This window comes from Rutilus rutilus (assembly GCF_951802725.1).
Source record: "Rutilus rutilus genome assembly, chromosome: 9".
NCBI classification, from domain to species: Eukaryota; Metazoa; Chordata; class Actinopteri; order Cypriniformes; family Leuciscidae; genus Rutilus; species Rutilus rutilus.
In genome coordinates this window covers 40,079,531-40,104,848 of record NC_140223.1, presented here as the reverse complement: position 1 = coordinate 40,104,848, position 25,318 = coordinate 40,079,531, and the positions used below count along the sequence as shown (strand labels likewise).

The 25,318-nt window shown below is 37.8% G+C and overlaps 1 protein-coding gene across 1 annotated transcript in view; it reads right to left on the bottom strand.

Moving 5' to 3' along the window:
* Positions 1 to 25,318, bottom strand: part of LOC311296406 (complement C2) — a 50,638-nt gene that overhangs the window by 12,660 nt on the left and 12,660 nt on the right. The window contains exons 3-10 of the mRNA XM_084418129.1: positions 24,411 to 24,647; positions 15,029 to 15,214; positions 10,776 to 10,949; positions 5,538 to 5,636; positions 5,313 to 5,446; positions 4,126 to 4,264; positions 3,873 to 4,004; positions 1,592 to 1,696 (exon numbers count right to left, since the gene is read on the bottom strand). Of these exons, the coding sequence (XP_084274255.1) occupies positions 1,592 to 1,696; positions 3,873 to 4,004; positions 4,126 to 4,264; positions 5,313 to 5,446; positions 5,538 to 5,636; positions 10,776 to 10,949; positions 15,029 to 15,214; positions 24,411 to 24,647 (1,206 nt within the window). The remainder of the gene's footprint in view (positions 1 to 1,591; positions 1,697 to 3,872; positions 4,005 to 4,125; positions 4,265 to 5,312; positions 5,447 to 5,537; positions 5,637 to 10,775; positions 10,950 to 15,028; positions 15,215 to 24,410; positions 24,648 to 25,318) is intronic.

Sequence of the window (25,318 nt, the reverse complement as noted above, 5' to 3'; positions counted from 1 at the left end):
TGTAAAATCTTTAGTTGATTGGAACTCCTAATTATTGCCCTGATGGTGGAAATGAGAATTTTCAATGCTTTAGCTATTTTCTTACAGCCACTTTCAATTTCGTGAAGCTCAACAATCTTTTGCTGCACATGAGAACTATATTCTTTGGTTTTACTCATTGTGATGGATGATGTAAACTCCTGTGAAACAAGATGTCATAGCTAGACAATTTCATGCTCATAGCCACCCTGGTGTTGCAAAAATGTAAATATTAATGGAAATATACTTCGGAGATATTTTACTCATAAAAATCTAGGAGTGCCAATAATTGTGTCCAACGTTTTTTTGGAGAAATACACTTATTTCACAATGTGATCCAATCTGCCAATTGCTCAATCTGATTGAAAAGCCTTCATGTAAACACCTGATATGATTAAGATCGATCCGAATGAAATTTCGATTTTCGGTGGTGTAATCCTTAAATAATCTGATCAGTAGAACAAAAATTTAGCATGTGAATTTGACTATCTTCTCAATCGGATTCATGAATAGCGTGCACACATGCACAGCATGTTTACCAGAGCACTTTTAGAATAATATCTATATTTACATACTTTTTACGTCTTACAAACAGGCATATGTTTATTTACATCTTACGAATTGGTCAGTTAAGGAGACTTCTGACAGCTTTCAGCTTTCCTTTCAGGCATGTCTTCAAGTCAAAAACAACAATTATACTAACTGTGATATAATAGCTGTGGCATTCTCTGAACGTGGAGACTGGGCACTGCATTTGTGCTGAAGTTTTGTTAAGGATATATAAATGCACATGTAAATGCAAATGTGAATCGGATTGCGAAATGTGAAGTTTAGAGTTGTTATAAACAGAAATAGAAATTGGATTGGATTAATTCAGATTGATGAAAATTTGTGCATGTAAAATATTACTACTAATATACTGTGATATGCGTATAGGGAAATGCTACACATCAAAGTGAAATAAAAATGGTAGGGCAAAGGTGGACATGAATGGACATGAAACCCTAAACTTGTTTGTGTTACACATCACAGAAACCAATGTTAGCATCTGTACATTTTAATTGTAGGATAAAACTTGTTAATTTTTAGCTTTTTTGTGCTTCAGGGTCTTCAGGGTTTAATATAATCATTGTGTCAATGTCACAGGATGAGTGTCTCCTCCATGAACCCAGAGTTTTTGAAAAAGAATAGCATATGGCACTGGAGTAAGACAGAATCCTACGGGAGCAGAAATGAATATCCATGTCCTGTACATGTTGGTTTTTCTGGGTGGTGTAACGGCCAAAACTATGTATTTGCATGCATCGCATTATTGTGCGGTGGGCCCTTTAAGAGACTGATCACTTCACTCATAACGTGCGCTGTTGTGCTGATGACGTGAGCGGACAAATTCTAACATACTTTTGGGATGTGGGACTGAAAACCCACCCCTCCTCAGACAACAAGATATTTGTCCAGTTATAATGATTCGAAATAAACTGAAATTTGAGCAATTATTACATGAGAGGAAAAACAGTGTTAATATCAAAATGAGTCTGATAGGGTAAGACATGTAAACTTTTACGAGACGAACCCAGGAGCTCCTCATGTGTGTGGTCTACACTGCTGGGTTTGTAGCCGAATAAGTTCCGGATCTTAGCTAACATGGTTTGTGGGTTGGGTCCCATATTTGAGTGGCCTGGATATACACAAAAACAAAGCAAAATTAGTACATCAATAAATGAGCTTCATAATTATTCATTACCTTTGAGCTTAAAATGCTGGTTATTACTTTTTTAACATACAGTATCTGCAATAATGATGAGCTTATATTTAGGAATATTGAGGGCTTGTACAGTAGTTAACCCTCTGGGGTCCTTCGGGTCCAAATGGACCCGAAGCGTTTAAATAAAAAAATGTAAAAAATCATAGCTTCATCGGAATGGTCCGAAATTTGGTGACTTTGTTGGTACTTGGTATATGAACACCCAAAAAAATTGGGGACAGGATTTGAATAGTCTAAGTGGTTGTAAAAAAATTTGTCACACTCAGGACCTTCGGGTCCAAATGGACCCACCATAGGAAATGAATGGGAAATTGGCAAAAACGTGAAAATGCAGAGTTTTTTTGTGCGTACAATCTACAAATCAGCCACGATCCAGAAAAAAAGCACACAACAGTGAAGGGGTTAATCTATAAAACATCAAGAGTGCAAAACAGACACATCCACACATCCACACACACACACAAACACACTTTTATACACATACACACTAATAAATTCAGATTACAAAAATCTGTTTAGAATTTTTAAAAATCACAGCTTCATCGGAATGTTCCAAAACTTGGTGACTTTTATGGTATTGGGTATGTGAACTCACAAAAAATATTGGGGTCATGATCCAAGCACGTCACACTTCTGCTGTTTGGTCAAAAATGACCCCCATAGGAAATGAATGGGAAATTGTCAAAAATATGAAAACACAGAATTTTTTTGTGCATACAATCTACAAATCAGCCAGGATGCAGAAAAAATGGACTCAACAGTGAAGGGGTGAATCTCTAAAACATCAAGAGAAAAAACCACACACACACACACATTTTTTTTAATAAAAATAAAATAAAATATATATAAAAAATGTCTATTATATTCGATGGGAAAAAATGGGTCATAATTATTGCATAAATATTAATTAAAATCATAAAATTATCTCAAAATACCAAAAAAGAAAAGAAAAAATATTATAAAAAACAAGTAAAAAAAAAATAAAAAAATTTTTTTTTATATATATATTAATCCCGCCCTCCGGGTCCATTTGGACCCGAAGGTCCTGAGTGTGACTGTTAAACGAAGGACCCCAGAGGGTTAAATATGCAATGTTATTGTTTATTTAAAATGAAAATTCTGTTGTCATTTACTCACAACACAAAATATGATATTTTATGAATGATTTGTGGAACAAAAAAAAGGAGATATTTGGAAAAATGTTATATATTAAAAGTCAGTGGAGTCAAAAGATGTTTGGAAATCCCCCTTTTTTATGTTCCCCATAAGTAAGAAAGTCACAGAGTGTATAAAGACCTTACTTAATGAACCGTTATGTTTGTATTACCTTAGAATAAGCCATTTCTATTTACACACACCGCGCGTCCCCTTACATCAACATGTTTCTACAGGAGCCCAAACGCGTTTCGTCACTATGTTGTTCTTTGTGCAAAGACGCAAGCTAAAGTCAGCGAATAAAACACTGACACAATGATAAACAAGTAACAATAATAATCACAATAACATATCGTTTTACTGAGTAATCAAGTAAACCTAATTTCTTAATCTATCTTTGTAATGAAACCTCATTGATTAACTGGCTCAGACGACGACATCATTTCCTGTCGACCACCGTAACTTCTGTTGGGTGCAGTTCACAACCTCACCACTAGATGCCGCTAAAAATCACGCAGTGCAGCTTTAAAGGCATACTATGCAGTTTCCGTTTTTCTCAAACAGCGCCCCCTAGAGTCGCTGTGGAGTACTTGTATTTAACGTTACTGTCGTAAATACCACTCATGCAGAGTCGTCTCTGCACTCTTCCGACTGCACTTTCTTCGTTTTCTTCGTCGACCCTACCATGATTCATGTCTGAAATGTGTGCTAGTGTCTTCCAGAGAGGCTGCTTCATATGTTGTTGATGTATGTGACGTCGTGCTGTAAAGCAAGTCGTGATCCTCTCAAGATTTGTCGAGGCGCCACCTCTCAAACCTGTATTGCTGGTTTTGCCAGCGGCGTCGCAGCGTATCCCTGTCCATCAATGTCCCAGGTCAGACACAAAAGTAAAGCCACCCTTTAGCCTTACTCTTCTCATATTGGTCAGTCTTACCATCAGTTGAAATGATAACGACGTTCTGAGTCTCATTGAACTGATTTCTTTTGGTCTCCTTGAGGAAAGCAAGCTGACTGTACACCTTTTCTAGGGCTTTATACAGATTGGTGCCTCTCTTACTTCCATGGCCTGAAATGAAATTGAAATTAATTACATAAAACTGGAAACTGGAGTTAGAAAGCTACAGTAAAGATGTAGTAAAACACATGGCTCAAAATTTTAAAAACAAACATTTGTACAATGAACATACTTTCGTCGCTAAACTCCTCTAATTTCCTCAAGATAATATGCACATCTTGACTCTCGAAGCTTGTAATGGACACTATTTCTTTGGGCTCACTGGCATATGAGATTATCTCAAACTTCATGTGGACTTCATAGCTATCCAGCTGGAAGATGAACAAAATTACACAGCAACTTATTTTTGCACAAGAATTTATTTTGATTCAAACACATGATGGCTGTTTTATGCTTTAGAATTAGTCATTTAATTTAATTTAATCATTAATCCTATTTTATTGTGCTGTATTATTGCTATGCTAATATGTTTAATTGTTGTAATTTATCATTATTATAATGTATATTCATGTTTACGTTACTGTTTATTTTATAGAAAACCACAACCATACAAACCAGTATGTTGAGTGGTGACTATAAATGGGTTATTCCCGTCGCATTCATATGATTTGTTGTCTGAAAGAATAGGAATCACGGAGGACACCCGATGTATTCTTGTCTATTTATTGGTGAAATCTTATTAAAGTCAATTTTTTTTGAAGATATTTAAGTTTTAATAAAATGCATCCCATTCATTGACAACTATATTCACTGCACCAACCAACACTTTTTTTTTTTTTTTGCTATGTATGAAACGTACAATACGCTTTAAATGGTTATTCATAATGGAAGTATGCCCTCCCTAACTTATCGTCAAGACAAGACGATGTAGCTGTTGTGGAAAAAAATAATAATAAAGAATACCAGTCACAGCAGCAGTCGTTCTTCGCTCTGCCATGTTTAAAAGTTTATTGCCTGCCCAACTCGGAAACTCAGATATCAAAATGATCTCAGTTTCCCAGTAGTACGACTTGAGAGGGCATTCATGTCCAATTCCTGACTAGGAAACTCATATTTACGATAATTCCAATAGCATGTGAAGTCAGCATAAAGCCTGAGTTTTGTCAACTCGAAACTATTCCTCTAACCCTGAGTTTGAACAACTACCATTATGGTACGAGCCTGTGGTCTTTGGCCATCTACATCTAGTTGTTTTAGAGAAAACATTCCTATTAAATGAGTTAAACGTTTTATTTTAAATAAGTATATTAACATGTTTAATTGACAGCTTTTTGTAATTGTAAAAACATTTTTAATACATTTTTGTAATTTTGTATTTTGCTTTGCCTTTTAATTTTTCCAAGTTATAGAAATACAAACCTTACGGACAAGTTCAATAATGGCAGTTTTTGCTGCCTGAAAATTCTCCTTTGAAATGCTTCCTGATGTGTCCATAAGGATGAAGACATTCAGCCGACCTTCTTCAACCCTGACAGTCCTACCCAAATTTTGCCCTAGTGATTGTGCAATCAAAAAATGTAGTAAAGGTTAATGTTCCTTACTTGTGTACAAGAAAATTATGTTTTCAAAAAGTTCTGTTTACACCTTTCTTTTTAAAGTTAGGGTGTGACACATCCATAACTGCGGTCAGAGATCCTCCAAAGGCCTGAGCAACGGTATCTGGTTGATCAAATGAGTACTGGGCTAAAAAAAAAAAAAGAAAAAAGAATTGAATGTTTACATTGAATCAGGGGTGCATTCCAGAAAGCAAGGTTATCTTACCGTCAAACATACCCTGAACTCTCGGTTGATTAAACCAAACCTTGCTTACTCGAGGTATGCTGGTTCCAAAAACGCATCTGGGTGTAAGTAAGAGTATATGTTCATGGTTAACACACCAGACATTCTCAACAGAGCGACGAATCGACGACTCACCATGGAAATGGATGCTAAGTTCTTTAAATGCTGATTTACATACTTATCAATTTACATTTACATGCATATCACCACCTATTTGGTGGTTGTGCAATAATTTTTCACTCTTTTCATTTAATAATCTTTAATCACTGTAAATAAGAACTATATTGAACTGATTAAGACTGATTAGACTGATTAAACTAAATACAGTAATTTTACTTCCACGACACGTTGCTTGAAAGATAAGATATCATATATCATATCATATCATATATGTACTTTACAACCCCATTTCCAGAGTAGTTGGGACATTTTGTAAAGTGCAATAAAATCAAGAATCTGTGATTTGTTAATTCTCTTGATCCTTTATTTAACTGACAAATGAACAAAGAAAATATTTCCAATGTTGTCACTGACAAACTTAATTTTATTTTGTAAATATAAACAATTTGTTTGAATTTGATGGCCGCAACACACTCCACAAATGTTGGGACAGAGGCATGTTTACCACTGTGTTACATCACCTTAGCTTTTAATGACACTTTTTAACAATTTAGGGATTGAGGATAGTAATTGTTGCAGTTTTGCAAGTGTAATATATTTTCACAAGACAACTGCTCAACAGTTTGTGTTCATCGTTGCTTGATTCTCCTTTTCATGATGGGTCATACGTTTTCAATAAGAGAAATATCTGGACTGCAGGCAGTCTCTTCTATGGTGCAGAGTGTCTAGAAACCACTCAGTTTTAGCATGTGCAGAATGAGGCCTGGCATTGTCTTTCTTCCCAGGAAAAATGTCTTCTTGATGGCTGTTTATGTCTGTACAATCCTAATATATGCCTCCATGTCAGTGGTACCTTCACACAAATGCAAGTCACCTATGCCGTTTGCACTGATGCATCTCCGTACCATGACATATGTTTGCTTTTGCATCTGTCACTGACTGATTGGTCCCTTTCGTCTTTGGGACTGAGAAGTCAATGTCTGTTTTTCCCCAAAACAAGCTGAAATATGGACTCATCTGACCGCAGCACACATTTACATTAAGTCTTGATTAATGTTTTCATTTTTATTTTGCCTCTGTCCCAACTTTTTTGTAGTGAAATTTGTTTATATTAACAAAATACAATTATGTTGTTCGGTGAAAACTTTGGAAAACTTTTCTTTGTACTTTTGTCAGTTAAAAAAAGGTTCAAGCGAAATGAAGATTGTGTGTGATTATTCGAATGATTTCTGAAGGATCATAAGACACCAAAGACTGGAGTACTTGCTGATGAAAATTCAGCTTTGCATCACAAAAATAAATTACATTTTAAAATATATTAAAAAAGAGAACCATTATTTTAAATTGTAATAATATTTCATAATATGACTGTTTTAACTGTTTTTTTGTTTTGTCTTTTTTTTTAACTGCAGGCTTGAGCATAAGAGACTTCTTTCAAAAACATTAATAATAGTAACGTTTCCAAACTTTTGACTGGTACTGTATAATCATATATATATATATATATATACACACTGGAGCCTCATCAATAGGGCACGCATACGCTGAAGCAAACTAACCCTAATTAACTAACACCTCTAAAGTAAACTAACCATGAACACCTCTAAAGTAAACTAACCCTGAACACCTCTAAAGTAAACTAACCCTGAACACCTCTGAAGTAAACTAACCCTGATTAACTAAGGCCCCATCCACACTACTGCGTTTTCGTTTAGAAACGGAGACCTTTTGCTACGTTTGTACCTCCCGTCCAGACTAAAACGGCAAAAACGAAGACCTACAACGGAGAAGTTTAGAAACGCTGCCGACCCCGTTTTGCGTTTTGAATCTCCGGAGGGCGTTTTAGTGAAGACGGGTCAAAACGGAGAACTTAACCCTAACCCTAAAACTTTAGAAACAATGACGCAGAGGCTCACGCTCGGCTCTATGATTGGGTGTCATCAGTCATGGGGTATACACACAGGTAATATTCAGTACCAGTAAACTCCACCCACTGGAACAGTTTCTTACAGTAAGTAAACTTGCGCAGTAAACGCATGCATGCTAGAAATAGAAACGACGCCTATTTTTCATGCGACACGCAAGCGTGTTGGAAGCGTTTCCAGGCAAAATAGAATATGAAAAAATGTTTATGTCATTTTGACACCAAATACATATTAATAAATGACATTTTGATGTTTGAAAGCATTTTTTTACAGTCTATGTTTGAAAGTCTCTAGGTTTACACCATTACACGCATGTCCAGTGTTGGTGAATGGTCACGTGATCCGCGTTTTCAGTCGTTTTAAAGGTGAACTAAGTAACTTTTTTACCTTAACTGAACAGCTTCGGAGTCATTGGAATGGTTATATTACTTATTTCGGGTTGAATGGTGGTCGTTTCGCACCCCCCTGGTGCCCGTGAGCGGAAAATTCGCACTTGCAACTTTGAGACGGCGGGTCCGGCAGCCGCGGCAGGAAGTGTCGCGTGATATCAGGTCTCGCGATGTAAACAATTGCTTTACGGCCAAAAGAAATCTGCTCAAATACTGTCATTATTGCGCTCCCTCACGCTGTCCGAACCCGAATGAAGAAGACGTTTTAAAGAATGTCCCATCTGCTTTGATGTCGTTGATCTACTAGCCTCTGGTGTCTGAGAATCACCAACGAGTTTTTACAACAGTGTTGTCAAATATCTATTCCGAAGCTGTGGGGGGAGCTCTAGAGAGAAACCTGCGAGCAAAAAGCGAGAATACAGCGAAGAAATCCCGAAGCTACTGAGTGCTGCTTTAATGTGGACGGAGATCAATTCTAATACGAAGCTAAAACGCTGGTGTGGACAGAGATCGTATTTGTTTTAATTCTCCATTTCTAAACTGTAGTGTGGATGGGGCCTAACACCTCTGAAGTAAACTAACCCTGAACACCTCTGAAGTAAACTAACCCTGAATACATCTGAAGTAAACTAACCCTGAACACCTCTGAAGTAAACTATCTCTGAACACCTCTCAAGTAAACTAACCCTGAACACCTCTGAAGTAAACTATTTCTGAACACCTCTTAAGTAAACTAACCCTAAACAGCTCTGAAGTAAACTAACCCTAAACAGCTCTGAAGTAAACTAACCCTGAACACCTCTCAAGTAAACTAACCCTGAACACCTCTGAAGTAAACTAACCCTGAATACATCTGAAGTAAACTAACCCTGAACACCTCTGAAGTAAACTATCTCTGAACACCTCTCAAGTAAACTAACCCTGAACACCTCTGAAGTAAACTATCTCTGAACACCTCTGAAGTAAACTAACCCTAAACAGCTCTGAAGTAAACTAACCCTAAACAGCTCTGAAGTAAACTAACCCTGAACACCTCTCAAGTAAACTAACCCTGAACACCTCTGAAGTAAACTATCTCTGAACACCTCTTAAGTAAACTAACCCTGAACAGCTCTTAAGTAAACTAACCCTGAACACATCTGAAGTAAACTAACTCTGAACACATCTGAAGTAAACTAACTCTGAACACATCTGAAGTAAACTAACTCTGAACACATCTGAAGTAAACTAACCCTGAACACCTTAAGTAAACTAACCCTGAACACCTCTGAAGTAAACTAACCCTGAACACCTCTGAAGTAAACTAACCCTGAACAGCTCTTAAGTAAACTAACCCTGAACACCTCTGAAGTAAACTAACCCTGAACACCTCTGAAGTAAACTAACCCTGAACACCTCTTAAGTAAACTAACCCTGAACACAACTGAAGTAAACTAACCCTGAACACGTCTGAAGTAAACTAACCCTGAACACCTCTGAAGTAAACTAACCCTGAACACCTCTGAAGTAAATTATCTCTGAACACCTCTTAAGTAAACTAACCCTAAACAGCTCTGAAGTAAACTAACCCTGAATACATCTGAAGTAAACTAACTCTGAACACCTCTTAAGTAAACTAACCCTGAACAGCTCTTAAGTAAACTAACCCTGAACACCTCTGAAGTAAACTAACTCTGAACACATTTGAAGTAAACTAACCCTGAACACCTCTGAAGTCAACTAACCCTGGACACCTCTGAAGTAAACTAACCCTGAACACCTCTGAAGTAAACTAACTCTGAACACATTTGAAGTAAACTAACCCTGAACACCTCTGAAGTCAACTAACTCTGAACACCTCTGAAGTCAACTAACTCTGAAAACCTCTGAAGGAAACTAACCCTGAACACGTCTGAAGTAAACTAACCCTGGACACCTCTGAAGTAAACTTACCCTGAATACATTTGAAGTAAACTAACCCTGGACACCTCTGAATAAACTAACCCTGAACACGTCTGAAGTAAACTAACCCTGGACACCTCTGAAGTAAACTAACCCTGAACAACTCTGAAGTAAACTAACCCTGAACACCTCTGAAGTAAACTAACCCTGGACACCTCTGAAGTAAACTAACCCTGAACACCTCTGAAGTAAACTAACCCTGAACAACTCTGAAGTAAACTAACCCTGAATACATCTGAAGTAAACTAACCCTGAACACCTCTGAAGTAAACTAACCCTGAACACGTCTGAAGTAAACTAACCCTGGACACCTCTGAAGTAAACTAACCCTGAACAACTCTGAAGTAAACTAACCCTGAACACCTCTGAAGTAAACTAACCCTGGACACCTCTGAAGTAAACTAACCCTGAACACCTCTGAAGTAAACTAACCCTGAACACGTCTGAAGTAAACTAACCCTGGATCATGAGCTGCTCCGGAGCAGGTTATGTTCAGAGAGTAGGTTGCAATGGCAACTTACATACCCTGAAAGTTAACTCCGTTTTTGGAACCGAAAGTTGAGGTTATCCGCTTACTTACCCTTAAACCCTTGTCACATAACCTGCTTTCTGGAACACACTGCGGTCCCACTACACTGTGTAAATAAATGTCTGTGTCCTTGACTGACCATAGCAGCGTGGTTCTGCCCCACTCCATTCCCTTGAATCCAAACATTGCCTTTCAGAGGGGCCGAGCAAATCCAGACCTAACTGACACAGATACCGCACTCGGTCTCCAATACGGAAGCGTTCTCCAGAACGTAAGCCCCCTGGAGGAGCCCCTGGGTTTTTGCAGTCCTCAGCTGGAATAAGAAACACATGATACATATATTTATCATTTATATACAATGCATTTTTTGGTAAATGATGCATTGTTCAATAATGATGAAAAATCACAAATGAAACCTATTTAAATGTATTTATTATGCATGCCAGTCCAGTAGTTGGCGATGTCACTTTGTAAGGAAACGCTACACGCCTATCGACTGAACACGTTACACGCATGAGTATGACGTCACGTTTTTAGAAATTCATTGAAAACTTGCACTTTGAAATAGAGACCTGCACGAAACAATTTTTTCAGTCCCGCTTCTGAGGGATTCAGTCCTGCTTACGCCCACTCCCGCAAAAAAATATATGTTACTGTTATGATTCCTGTCTTGTGTTCCCCTTGTTCTGTGTGGACTTTTGTCAGTTCCTGTCCTGTGCCAAGTTTTGTTGTTCTTTGTAGTTTTTCTTGTTTATTAGTCTCCCCAGGTGTTTCTATTTAACCACACCCCCTTGTTATCTTGCTTAGCTTGTTTGCATGTGTATTTAAGCCCTGTGTCTAGTTCAGTCTTTGTGAGTTCTTGATGTTGTTTGTTGGTTGTTCTGTTCCCTAGTCTGAGTCTGTCTTTGTCAAGTTTTGAGTTTGTTTAAATAAAATGTGCTGCACGTGGATCCTGCTTCCTCCTATGTTTCAACAGCAATGTTACAGTTACCTTCTCCCGCAACACTCATGTTTTGTCCCACTCCTACCCGCAAAAGCCCGCATAAAAGTATTTAAACAGATTTTTTTTCTGTACGTCCATGAAATACTTTCTAGTTATCTTACGTGTTGCCTAGCCATAAATGCATAAATGCTCCCGATAAACTATTTGTTATTAACAGTGTTGGGGGGGTAACTCATTACAAGTAACTTGATTTACGTAATCAGATTACTTTTTCAAGTAACTAGTAATGTAACGCATTACTTTTAAAATATACAACCAAATATCTGAGTTACTTTTGCAAATAAGTAACACAAGTTGCTTTGTTTTCCCATGTATTGACTGACAGCTCTTTTGTCCCCATACTGAGACAAATCGAAGTGCAGAGGTGGTGTGTGTGTGTGTGTGTGTAAACACGATGGTTATTGTTGTAGCGACAATGGGTAGAAAGCAACCACCAACTAATCTTCTTTTTGAATATTAATTCAAATTCTCTACTTCTCGATGACTGAGGGGGGAAGATTTGTTCAGAACGTCTCATGATCATCACCGGTCTGACTAATTGAAGGAGCCCCCGGCACTAACACATAACTGGTCAATGGCTAGCTTTGTGGCCTACTACGGACTGGTTAAGATAAAGACAGTGTCCGCACATTCCAGAGTCAAATCACCAAGACCAGAGCCATAAGTCACCCATCCCGGTGCCAGAGAGTCTGCAAAAGACCCTTTAGAAGAAGAATCGACACCAGCAGATGTTACTGAAACCCCCGACAACATTCCTGAACACCTCCTCCTTAAGACCTCTGAACAAACAGAGTTCTGTCTCTTCACCAGAGAACTGATTCTTATCAATAACTATACATAAAATCATTCAAGAACAATTTTCAATGGACTCATGATCAAACAATCATGCAACTACCTAATCCTGGGTTGTTTCCACCACTTATATGTATATTTTAATAAGATAATATGTTTTGATCCCATTTAATTCAGGTAATAGTTATCATATTAACTATTAGAAGGAGTGAATGAATGAAAGTGTGTACTGTTTCATATCAATGCTATCTTACGAACACAACTAGCAAGATGGCTTGAATGATATCGGTGTAATATGTTTTGATCTTCTTTTAATTAGAAATCATGTCTAAACTGTGGCCCCTGTTCTCTCTGTTAGTAAGGAGAGCACAGATAAGCATGATTTACGATCAGAACTGAAAAGAACGTCACCTCCTAAATTCAGCCAGTGTCTAATTGGCCAGAACTCATCCTGGAGGTTGGACAAAATTTTAGTTTAAAACCTTAGACCCAAAAACAAAGCTCTCTCGCTGCTCTCTCTCGCTCTCTCTCTCTCTCGCTGCTCTCGAAGCTCTCTCTCTCTCTCTCGCTGCTCTCTCTCGCTCTCTCTCTCTCGCTCTCTCGCTGCTCTCTCTCACTGCTCTCGGTGCTCTCTCTCTCTCTATAGGAACCATGTAAACGCGCAAACGAAATAACCCAAATCAAGATCTGAAGAACATGGGTTAAATAGCTTCATTCAAGCCATCATCATCTACTCTCAATTTCCTTTCTTTTCTTAGTTTCATTTCTTTTCCGTTGTGAGTGTCGGTTCTAAGTTAAGTTTTGCGACAAGATTTCGAGCCACGTTTCTTCTGCAAAGCCAGCTTCAAACAAAGACTTTCATTCCGCCAGCACACCACGTGACTGACCACGTGATCCAGACATCAGGCACGAGGAGACCGAATGGACCGGGAAAACCCCTTTCACGCAACAAAAAGGGAATCCCCAAAAGCAAATACTCAAGTAGACTACCTCCAGACTTTTAAAATCTTAACTGGTGTATTTATATAACTTTAATAACCTGCCTAAAACGATAGAAGGGTTAAATTAATGATTGATGGTTCGTTCAGGTCATGTCTAAGTGCATATGGAATCGTGAGATTTCATCCTTTCACTCTTAAACCCACTCTTTCCTCACTCTATCCCTTTCTGCAACGCGTATGAATGTGTGTGTGTGTGTGTGTGTGTGTTTGTGTTAGATATTAGCTTATGTGTTATATATAATCAATAAAGTATTGTTTGTATTTGAAAAGAGATTACTTGTGTATGTGCTTATCAGATTTATTGTCTTGAACTTCGATTTAAGTTACCTATGCTGTTACCCTTAATTTACTTCGTAATTTATTGTTAGCTGGGGATTGAGTCTTTCTTGACCAGGAAGATATTATATTTCCTAGAGTTAATACTTGTTTATGCTTTCTGTTCATTGGATGAACTGATAAAATGATCATACTATTGATTCTGCTACAGTAAATTCTGAAAATAATTAAAAATAATTAAAATATTAATTATTGGTCATATTCCGTTATGAATAATAATTAATAATATTTATACGTGGGCGTATAAACGCTACATTGTAGTTCTAGACTAAATGTGAGCGTGCATTTGCTCATCTCACTTGCACACAAAAAAGATTCAATATTCCTTAAAATGAACAAAATCAGTGAAATGCAGAGTCAGAATACTATGCAAACCTCCAATAACTAAATATGTTAAATAAAACATAATTTTTTTATGCATTTAATCTCACTTTATTGACCAATGTACTTGCTTCTGACCTTCAAAGATTCAGTTAAACCATAAGCAAAAATGACTAGATTTGTTTGTTTTTATTGGTAAAGGAAGTGTTAAACTTGTAATAAAGTGTTAAGCGCCGCCCTCTACTGTACACGCATGAATTAGCATTTCCTTCAGCCTGAGGGTTAATATTTCACTTTTGGTGTGAAAGGGTCTTTAATTGTTTTTAGATTATTATTATTTTTCTCATTCATATATATATTAGAGTCCCGCGATTCGTTTTATTCTCCCGCACACACGAGTACCTAACCTCCCCCCGCCCACATTCGGCCATCAAATCTAGTCCCGCGCCGCACTCTGTTGCGTTGTGTCCCACGGTAGGTTTTCAGGCCACCAGAACGCCATTGTCGTATAAATGAACAGCCAATACGTATAAAAAGTTTTCCGTTTTTAGTTGAAACTGTGTTGTGTAAACGGCCCCTGAATCTCTAACAGGAAAAAAAATCTGCTCAAATGCTTTGTTTGTAGTACAGCCATTATTTACATGATGTGGCTACATCACCATGTAGCACATTAGCATAATTTACACGTGCTGCTACTTTGGCTCGTCCTCAAACAAAGGTAGTAAAAAGAAATTAAGATTTTTTTCTTTTTTTTTTATATTAACTCAAGTAAAACTATTCTACTAGACCATCTTGCAAAATTATAAACCATGTAAATATAATGTTTCAATTAAGAATATGAGGGAGTAACATATTATAAAAGAAAATAAGAGAAAACAAATCACAACTTCATTTGTATGTTCTGCATTTGTTTGGAAACAAAGGAATATAAATGCTTACACTGGTCATCACACACTGGTGTTGCACCAGTCCATCCACCCCACTGAGTGCAGTTCCGCTCAGCAGATCCAATCAAATCAAATCCTTCATGACATGAAAAGGTCTGTTTTTCTCCAAACTTGAACCACTGTTTCCTTGGCCAGAACTGTCCGTTGTCAAGCTGAAGTTGAGCAGGGCAAAGAATCTCTATAGTGAGACAGAAACATGGCTGGTTAAAGTGGAGGCCAAACAAGTAATCTGTAGGGCTTTTCACACTCAAAATTGTTAATCTTTGGGTTACCCTTTGGGTTTCACACTGTTCAATCTTTATCTTGTGTGAAATAATCTTAGGTTTTCAGGATTTATGCACAGCAAAATCAGCGGTGTTAAATGTACTGTACATCAATGATATAAATATGAGCCTCACCCACAGGTATTAAAAAGCAGTGTAGGATCATCTCTTTGTAGTGTTAAATGTTGAATTATCCAGGCAGTTAACAAATCAATTAGGTTTACTTTACGAGTGATGACTGGCCATTAAGTGATGAGATGACACTTACTAAAAGCAAGTTTGGATGTACAAGTCGTTTAGAGTTAGAAGTTTAACTCCAGTTACAGTTAGTTTGAAACATTCAAAATATGATGATCAGTGTGTCCTTCAGTAGGGCACTTCAACATTGATTTATGTTAAATTAGTTTTAGTCCAGTCATTGCAACAGTGTTTAAACAAACACATTTGTTTGCACTGTGGCAAAGAAGATGAGTAAAACATGTAGACTTCACCTGAAATCAAGTTCACTAGATTTGTTAATCAATAGTGTTGTAGTACTATGATAAGCAAATATTGTCTCTGAAAATGATTTTGTATGGGAAAATTTTAACTGTCACACGTAGACATCAAAACTTGGCAATGGTGACAGTCAACAAAAGATTCATGCCGCAGTGCATGCTGGGTACCAGCATAGTGCCAAACTCAACAATGTCGTCCAGCATGCATCGTGGCATGGGTCTTTTGATTTGAAAATGTTTGACTTCAAACAATGTTAGGTTTTGTATGACAAGTGCTGATGTCTAAGCAAAAATCTGGTGAAATGTTATGTCCTTCAGAAGAAGTGTCTGCCCACTTCTTCATAAGTAGTGATGTGAGCAATTAAGTTTTTTGAAACTCACAAAATGTCATTGTTTTGAAACGCACTGATGATGCCTGCTAGTCAAAACAGTGTAAACCCAAATTAAACTGTATCAAATCATAATCTATTAAATGCAATTAAGAAATGAAGACCTCCGATGCAAAAGCCTCTAAAAGCCACCGATGTCAAAAATGAGATAATAATATTGAGTAAATGCTCTTCGCACATAGTATACGCTCATCAAATACTTAATTGCACTTCAAACTCACTAAATCCCAGCCTCAGCCCATTCAGAAATGTCGATACTTAGGTAGAAACCTATACATAGGAGCCTGATAAAAATGTTAATATTAAAAAAAAAACGTTAGACGGACTTAGAGGCTTTTGCATCTGAAGTCTTCAAATCATCTAATACTATTAAATGGAGTGTCTGTTTAATATGTTATTTTGTTAAATTGCAAGACTTGTTTAATGAATAGCTTGGTTAATCAGGCCAAAAAGACAGCATTTAATTAAACTCTTATTTTTTATTATACAAATGTGTCATTAAAAATATCTAATTATCTTAATATCATGGGTTCACAAGAGATCTTCCCCCCTAGCGGTAAACCATTGAAATGTTTAAATGTTTCGAAAATAGTTATGACATAACATATCCTCATTTCCTGAAGTGATGTGACTTTGACAGCATGATACATGCTCTAAATCACTGGTTTAAAAAAAATGATTGCAAAGGTTTTGAAGCTTCATGAAGCATGTTTTGAAAATGCCAAAAACACTAATCACAACAGTATTTCATCACTGTAGTTACACCATATTAGCACAAATTGTATTCCTACAATGAGCATAGATTCAACACTACAATCTGACTCACATTCACTTATTACAATTAGGATGGCAGCAATTAATTAAGCCACTCATTCATCTCAATGTTACAAGTGGTCTAATTTACTTAATTACACCCTATTTAATCCTCTTAATTGGTACAACACTGCTGCACAGGCAGAAATATAATTAATTTAATATTAATCAAAGTCATGGTACCCAACCAAATGGAACACTAATCACCATAATCAAATGAAACGTTCTCTACTAATCATATTCATAGAAATTAAGAGTTAATTAGTTACATCAAAATATGTATTTTATTTGCAGTTGAGGCTATAAGTCTGCTTCAGACTTGTTCTCTTTTTCTGTTCTTGTTCTTCCTCTTTCATTTACATTTATTCCTTTAGCAGACGCTTTTATCCAAAGCGACTTACAAATGAGAACAATAGAAGCAGTTAGAACTAACAGTAGGACAACAATATGCAAGTGCTATGACCCTTCTCAGTTTAATCTAACGCAGTACATGTTAAAAAAAAAAATTATAGTAGAAGAGAATAGAAGAGAAAGTGTTAGTATTACTGGATCAAGTGCTGTTGAAAAAGATGTGTCTTCAGCCGTTTCTTGAAAGTGGCTACGGACTCAGCAGCTCTGGTTGAGTTAGGCAGATCATTACACCAGAAGGGAACAGTCAAGGTAAAGGTCTGAGAAAGAGATTTTGTGCCTCTTTGAGATGGCACCACAAGACGTCGTTCACTTGCAGAGCGCAAGTTTCTCAATGGCACATAAGTCTGAAGTAATGAGTTTAAGTAAAAGGGAGCAGAGCCAGTGGTTGTTCTGTAGGTAAAAGCAAAGTCCTTTTAGGCAAGTCGTGCCACTCGGCCGCCATCTTGGCAACGCCTCCGGGCAGCTATTTCGGACTAACAAGACCAGGCTCCTATCTAAATGTCAATGTCAATGTCAATGTCACATTTATTTATATAGCACATTTCCAAGGCCAAGGGCCTACCAAAGTACTTCACAGTAAAATACACAAAAATATTAGTCACACACTGATACATAAAAAACAATGAAATAACAAAATACTAAGAATAAAGGTACACATATAATACAACATTCATCAAGGCGGCTCCCCTGTGCCAAAAGCTACTTCAAACAAATGAGTCTTTAGCAATGATTTAAAAGTGGACAGGCTACTAGCAGTCCGCACAGCTACAGGCAGTGCGTTCCAGAGAGTGGGAGCTGCCACTGAGAAGGCTCGATCACCACTGGATCTCAGTCTAGATCTAGGAACCTCCAGGACCATCAGACTGGCTGAACGGAGGTCTCTGGAAGGCCTATGCAACCTGACAAGGTCTGTAAGGTACTCTGGGGCTAGCCCATTAATACATTTAAAAACAAATAAAATAACCTTAAAATCAATCCGATACTTTACTGGAAGCCAGTGAAGCGATGAGAGCACTGGAGTAATGTGCTCCCGCTTCTTCCTGCCACTTAAAAGGCGAGCTGCTGCATTCTGTACAAGCTGCAGACGATAGAGCTCAGACTTCCCAATGCCTGTATACAAGGAGTTACAGTAATCCAGGCGAGAGGTAATAAAAACATGAATAACTTTTTCTAGGTCAGCCTGTCTCAGATACGGTTTGACTTTAGCTATCAGTCTAAGCTGAAAAAAGCTTGCCTTAACCACAGCACTAACCTGCTTATCCAGTTTAAAAGCACTGTCGACAATCACTCCAAGATTCCTGGCATGGGATCTTAAGTGAGGTGCTAGTTGGCCAAGGGAGCTGGTAAGAACCTGAACCAACTCTGGACGACCAAACAAGACAACCTCCGTTTTATTCTCATTAAGTTTTAAAAAGTTTTGGTCCATCCATGTCTTAATATCGCTCATGCAGTTTATCACAGCCTGCAAAGATTCTTTAGCTGGAACCTTTAGCGGTAGATACACCGCTATCTACAAATGAATGGGCAGAGAGTCAGAACTGCACTTTCACTGGTTGCCGGGACATAAAAACTGCATGTATAGAAACAGCAGTAAAATATGATAAAAATCGCTGAAAAAGTTTGATGACTTTGCTCCAAAATAAGGTTTACAACGTCGCCGGGAACACAAGTAGCTCTGTCTTCGCAAGGTTTAGTTGAAGGTGGTGGTCCTTCATCCAGCCAGAAATGTCTACCAGGCAGGCTGAGATACGATCAGCTACCGTCGGATCATCAGGCTGGAATGAGAGGTAGAGTTGTGTGTCATCAGCGTAGCAGTGATAGGAAACCCATGTTTCTGAATCACAGATCCTAGTGATGTCATGTAGATAGAGAAGAAAAGTGGTCCAAGCACTGAGCCCTGAGGCACTCCAGGAGCTAGATGTTTGGTCTTAGACACCACACCCCTCCACGACACCCTAAAGGACCTACCTGAGAGGTAAGACTTGAACCATTGGAGTGCGGTTCCTGAGATGCCCTTCATCTTTAGGATTAACAAGAGGATCTGGTGGTTAACTGTGTCAAAGGCAGCAGACAGATCGGTAACACTTTAAAATACGGATCCTTCGTTAATGAATAACTACACAGGAACAAATGAGTAACACAATGTTAACAATCTAGTAACTACAGTTAACTAACAAGTAACTCTGATTAACGAATTAGTAAGTAATAGCACACAGATTTAAGTGGTAGTTCACTATTAACTAATCAATAACTACTATTTCTTAATACTTCCCAGAGAACTACTGAATTTTTTACAGATTTAAGTGGTAGTTCACTAATAACTAATCAATAACTACAATTTTTTAATACTTCCCAGAGAAATAATGAAAAAAATTCACAATTCATGCAAAACTTAATAACTAATGCAGGAAAAATTACTAGCACTAGATTAACATTACTGCTAGATACTGTACACTATAATTATCAATATGTAATAGCTTAGCAGACTTATGATTTGGGAAAGCTGTCAATAATTAGCCTATGCACTGCTGTCTTTTAGAGAACTATTCATAAACTAAATAATTTTTAAGAATTGTTTTTATAAATGCACTTGTCTGGAACACTTACCCTGTGGCCGATTTTCCGGCATTCCTCTGGACTGGCTTTGAATAACTAGACTCATCATGGTGAGTACTGGAACATACTGAGTCATCAGCCATCCAAATACCAGTTATTTTATTATTTAACCTACCTCTCAAAATTGTTTGTATGTATGTCTCTTTGTTCATATGTATATATATATATATATATATATATATATATATATATAAATATGTGTGTGTATATATATCCTGTGAATGATTAGATGATTCTACCCTTTCGGGTTGGCTCTTCATTAGTAACTACAGCATGGAATCATGATAACTAGTAATGACTCAAGTGTTAATGCATACTTTTATAGGACTTACAAATTATTTGGATCCGTATTCTAAAGTGAAGATCATGTTAACTAACTAGTAATGACTCAAGTGTTACTACATACCTCTATAGGAACTACTAATTATTTGGATCCGTATTCTAAAGTGAAGATCATGTTAACTAACTAGTAATGACTCAAGTGTTACTACATACCCCTATTTGGATCCGTATTCTAAAGTGAAGATCATGTTAACTAACTAGTAATGACTCAAGTGTTACTACATACCCCTATTTGGATCCGTATTCTAAAGTGAAGATCATGTTAACTAACTAGTAATGACTCAAGTGTCTCAAATGACTCAAGCTATAATAAAATAACTGGTATTTGGATGGCTGATGACTCAGTATGTTCCAGTACTCACCATGATGAGTCTAGTTATTCAAAGCCAGTCCAGAGGAATGCCGGAAAATCAGCCACAGGGTAAGTGTTCCAGACAAGTGCATTTATAAAAACAATTCTTAAAAATTATTTAGTTTATGAATAGTTCTCTAAAAGACAGCAGTGCATAGGCTAATTATTGACAGCTTTCCCAAATCATAAGTCTGCTAAGCTATTACATATTGATAATTAGTGTACAGTATCTAGCAGTAATGTTAATCTAGTGCTAGTAATTTGTCCTGCATTAGTTATTAATTAGTTTTGCATGAATTGTGAATTTTTTTCATTATTTCTCTGGGAAGTATTGAAAAATAGTAGTTATTGATTAGTTATTAGTGAACTAACACTTAAATCTGTAAAAAAATTCAGTAGTTCTCTGTGAAGTATTAAAAAATAGTAGTTATTGATTAGTTAATAGTGAACTACCACTTAAATCTGTGTGCTATTACTTACTAATTCGTTAATCAGAGTTACTTGTTAGTTAACTGTAGTTACTAGATTGTTAATATTGTGTTACTCATTTGTTCCTGTGTAGTTATTCATTAACGAAGGATCCGTATTTTAAAGTGTTACCGACAGATCCAGCAGGATGAGAACTGAGGATTTGGAAGCTGCTCTTGCCAGTCTCAGAGCTTCAATTACTGAGAGCAGGGCAGTCTCAGTTGAGTGTCCGCTTTTGAAACCAGACTGATTGTTGTCCAAGAGGTTGTTCTGTGTAAGGAAGGAAGATATCTGGTTGAAAACAACTCGTTAAAGTGTTTTCACGACAAATGGAAGAAGAGATACCGGTCTGTAATTATCCAGATGTGCTGGATTTAGAGTGGGTTTCTTAAGCAGTGGGGTTACCTGAGCCTGCTTAAATGCTGTGGGAAATGTGCCAGTGTGAAGAGAGGTGTTTATGATGTGTGTGAGTGCGGGTACGACTGAGGATGAAATTGCTTGAAGTAGGTAAGTGGGAATAGGATCAAGCGGACAGTTGGTAGAGCGATTGGAAAGGAGGAGTTTGGAGACTTCTGCCTCTGAAAGTAGAGAGAAGGAGGGTAGAATGTGTGTGTTAGCTGGTATAATGTGTGTGTCAGTTTGTGGATTGGTAAATTGGCCGCTGATGGTGGTTGTTTTATTTATGAAGAATGTGGCAAAATCGTCAACTGTTAGGGTTGATGAAGGAGGAGGAGGAGGGTTGAGAAGAGAGGAGAAGGTTTTGAAAAGCTTGCGAGAGTCAGAAGAATTGTTCATTTTGTTGTGATAGTAAGTCATTTTAGCAGTAGAGATATTAGCAGAGAAGGAAGAGAGAAGAAATTGATAAAGACCAAGGTCAGTAGGATCTTTCGATTTACGCCACTCCCTCTCTGCACCCCTGAGTTTAGAACGATGTTCACGGAGAACATCAGATAACCAGGGGGCAGAGGGTGTGGCGCAGGCTGGCCTGGAGGAAAGGGGGCAAAAGTTGTCCAAGCAGGATGTTAAAGGATGATCAGGTGGAGGAAGTGTGGATGAGACCAAAGAGGATAGGCGAGAGGGTGAGAGTGAGCGTAGGTTTCGCTGAAAGGTGACCTGTGGAGGAGTGTTTGTTGTGCTCTGAGGCAGGTTAAGGTTGAGAGTGAGGAGGAAGTGATCTGAGGTGTGCAGTGGAGTGACCAGCGTATGGTCAGTGGAGCAGTAGCGCGAGTAAATAAGGTCCAATTTGTTATCTGATTTGTGAGTAGCCGCAGTAGATACTTGTTTGAGGTCGAATGAGGCAAGCAGAGTGTGGAAATCAGCAGCCTGAGGTTTTTCTAGTTGGATGTTGAAGTCTCCAAGAACTATGAGAGGAGTACCATCCTCAGGGAAGGATGAGAGTAGCACATCAAGCTCCTCCAAGAAGCTGCCAAGCTGACCTGGGGGACGATATACAACTACAAAATGGATTTTAATAGGGCTAGTGATGGTAATTGAATGTGATTCAAATGAGCTGTTGTCACACAGAGGTGGTAAAGGATCAAATTTCTAATCGTTTGAGATAAGCAGACCAGTACCTCCAGCCCTACCAGTCAGGCGAGGGGTGTGAGAAAGTGAAGTTAGTGGAGAGACCAGCCGGTGTGGCAGTGTCCTCTGGTCTGATCCAGGTCTCAGTCAGAGCCAGTAGGCTGAGACCTGAATGACTAGAAATAGATTTAATGAAATCAGCTTTGTTTACAGTGGACTGGCAATTCCAGAGACCAATAGGATAGGAAAAGAGAATATAGTACTAGAAGACACCGGAAAGGTACGCAGGTTGTTAGGATTGTACTGCCTCCGACGTGTGACATTAGATTTTCGTATGTTTGTAATAGTAGGGATTTGAAAACACAGTGTAAGAGAGCTCACAAACAGAAAGATCAGTTGAAAAGGTGTGTAGAAGAGAAAGGAAACAACAAGAAAATAAAATTAATAACAAGAAATTAATACTCAAGTGCCTTGTCGGTGTCCTTGCTCGGTGGAGTCTCACAGGTAGAGTCGTTGGTCTTTACACTCTTCTTTCCTTCAGTAGACTCTGTTCATTAATAGCAGGTGTCATCAGTGGCTACGTTTACATGCAAAACTTTTGTTTCAATCGGACTGAATTCATTCCGATTGATGAATCTGAATGTAGTGTTTACATGAACACTAAACAAGTGATCGGGTTGATGTGTGCGTTTATATGTCACAAGCTTCAAATTGGAATATATTTTTTGACATGCACACACTGCACAAATATACAGAGTTTTCCGCTGTTTGCGCATACTAAATATTCTCCTACATTGGTTCTTTATTTGTTTTAAACAGCAGACTTAATATTTATCCATTTCTGGTCATAATTTGGAGTAAATGAGCATATGAACCGTTGTGCCGTTCTGCTTATATTTATAACGCTGTAAAACTGCCCCTCCCCGCACTGTAAGACCCCTCCCGTCGTCTGTGGATGAGTATCTGAAACAAGGACTGGTGGGATGTTGTCCAGACGCAGTGAAAGGAGAATTTTAGGATGACGGGACACTCATTTATATGACACTTTATTCAACAGGAACAAGAGCTCATTCTGCGCGTCATACGTCATTACGCTATTTCAACGTCATTGCACATGCGCAGTCCTTTCAGTTTCGGTTTTTAATCCGACCAAGTGTTTACATGTTGTCTCGATTTGATTAGAAAAATAAATAAACCACCCCTTTCAATCTGATCGAAATTTCATTCGGATCGAGCTCAATCTGATCGATTAAGGTGTTTACATGAAGGGTTTTCAGTCCGATTGAGCCGTCAATCTGACTACTAACGGATTATTTGGTTGCATGTAAACGTAGCCACTAAAGGCCAGTCATCACTTGTAAATTAAACTTAATTGGTTAGATTTTAACACTTGTGGGTGAGATTCATATATATACCTAGAGGTGTTTTTTTTTTTTTATGTTTGTCAATATTATTGATTGGACAAAGAGAGCATGCAGCCTATTTAATTAATAACTCTTGCACATCAGTAGGATTTATATATTTCTGATCCTTTGCAGTGGAGCTTGGTTTTATACCCCATCTTAATAGCATTAGTGGTGCTAATCCCCATTCAAAATACTTAATAAAAGTCTGAAAATTAGTTTTAACTCAGGGTTAAACAGCAGAGTATGTTAAAAAGGATGATAACCCATGGAGTAAAAAGGCAAGAAGAAGGTACCCTTGCACACAGCATTGAGTGTTCTCTTTCCATTTGGGAGTCTCATGGCTGACCACTGGCCATCTCTGTCACAGACTCTTTGCGTTACTGGAAAAGGGTAGTGTCCTGCCTTGCAGTGATAGGTCAGCACGCTCCCTTCCAATCCCTCACTGGAGTAGACCACACTACCTCCCTTTATGGACACTTCCAACGAGCAGTTCTTCTGTGGGTCCTCATAATCTCCATAATCGTTGGTTTCTAAAATACACAGATTCGGTTAATAGTAATCCTAGAATTAAATGACAGTGGATTGTTTATTTATTTATTTTTTTTATTGAAGGTATACTTAGTAACTTTTTACAGTGTAGATCAGGGGTGCCCAATCCTGCGACTGCCAATCGACTGTCCTGCACAGTTCATCTCCAACCCTAATCAAACACACCTGCCTTTAATTTTCAAGTGATCCTGAAGACCTTAATTGGTTGCTTCAGGTGTGTTTGATTAGGGTTGGAGATGAACTGTGCAGGACAGTCGATCGGCAGGAGCAGGATTGGGCACCCCTGGTGTAGACTAATGACTATTTTAACTACAATATAGTCATGACATGGTTCCCTTTACCATTGTCAATGTCAGCTTGATTATGCTGTAGATAGTATGTTACATTTTTAGTTTCAAGTTTACCATACATATGAGGATAATGTTAATAAAGGAATTTAAGTGATTATTAATGATAAAAGACCCATAGATGTGGCATTATTTCCACCACAATGAAGAATACAAAGTTTTTCAAAAGTTTTCCAAAGTTACTATACTTTGCTACCAAAGAGACAAAAGTGTCAGTGAAAAGCATGGTTGAAATATGAGATATGTGATATGTAAAGAAACCAAAAGGAAAATGTAAAAAACATTTGTGCTATTTTTGGGCACAA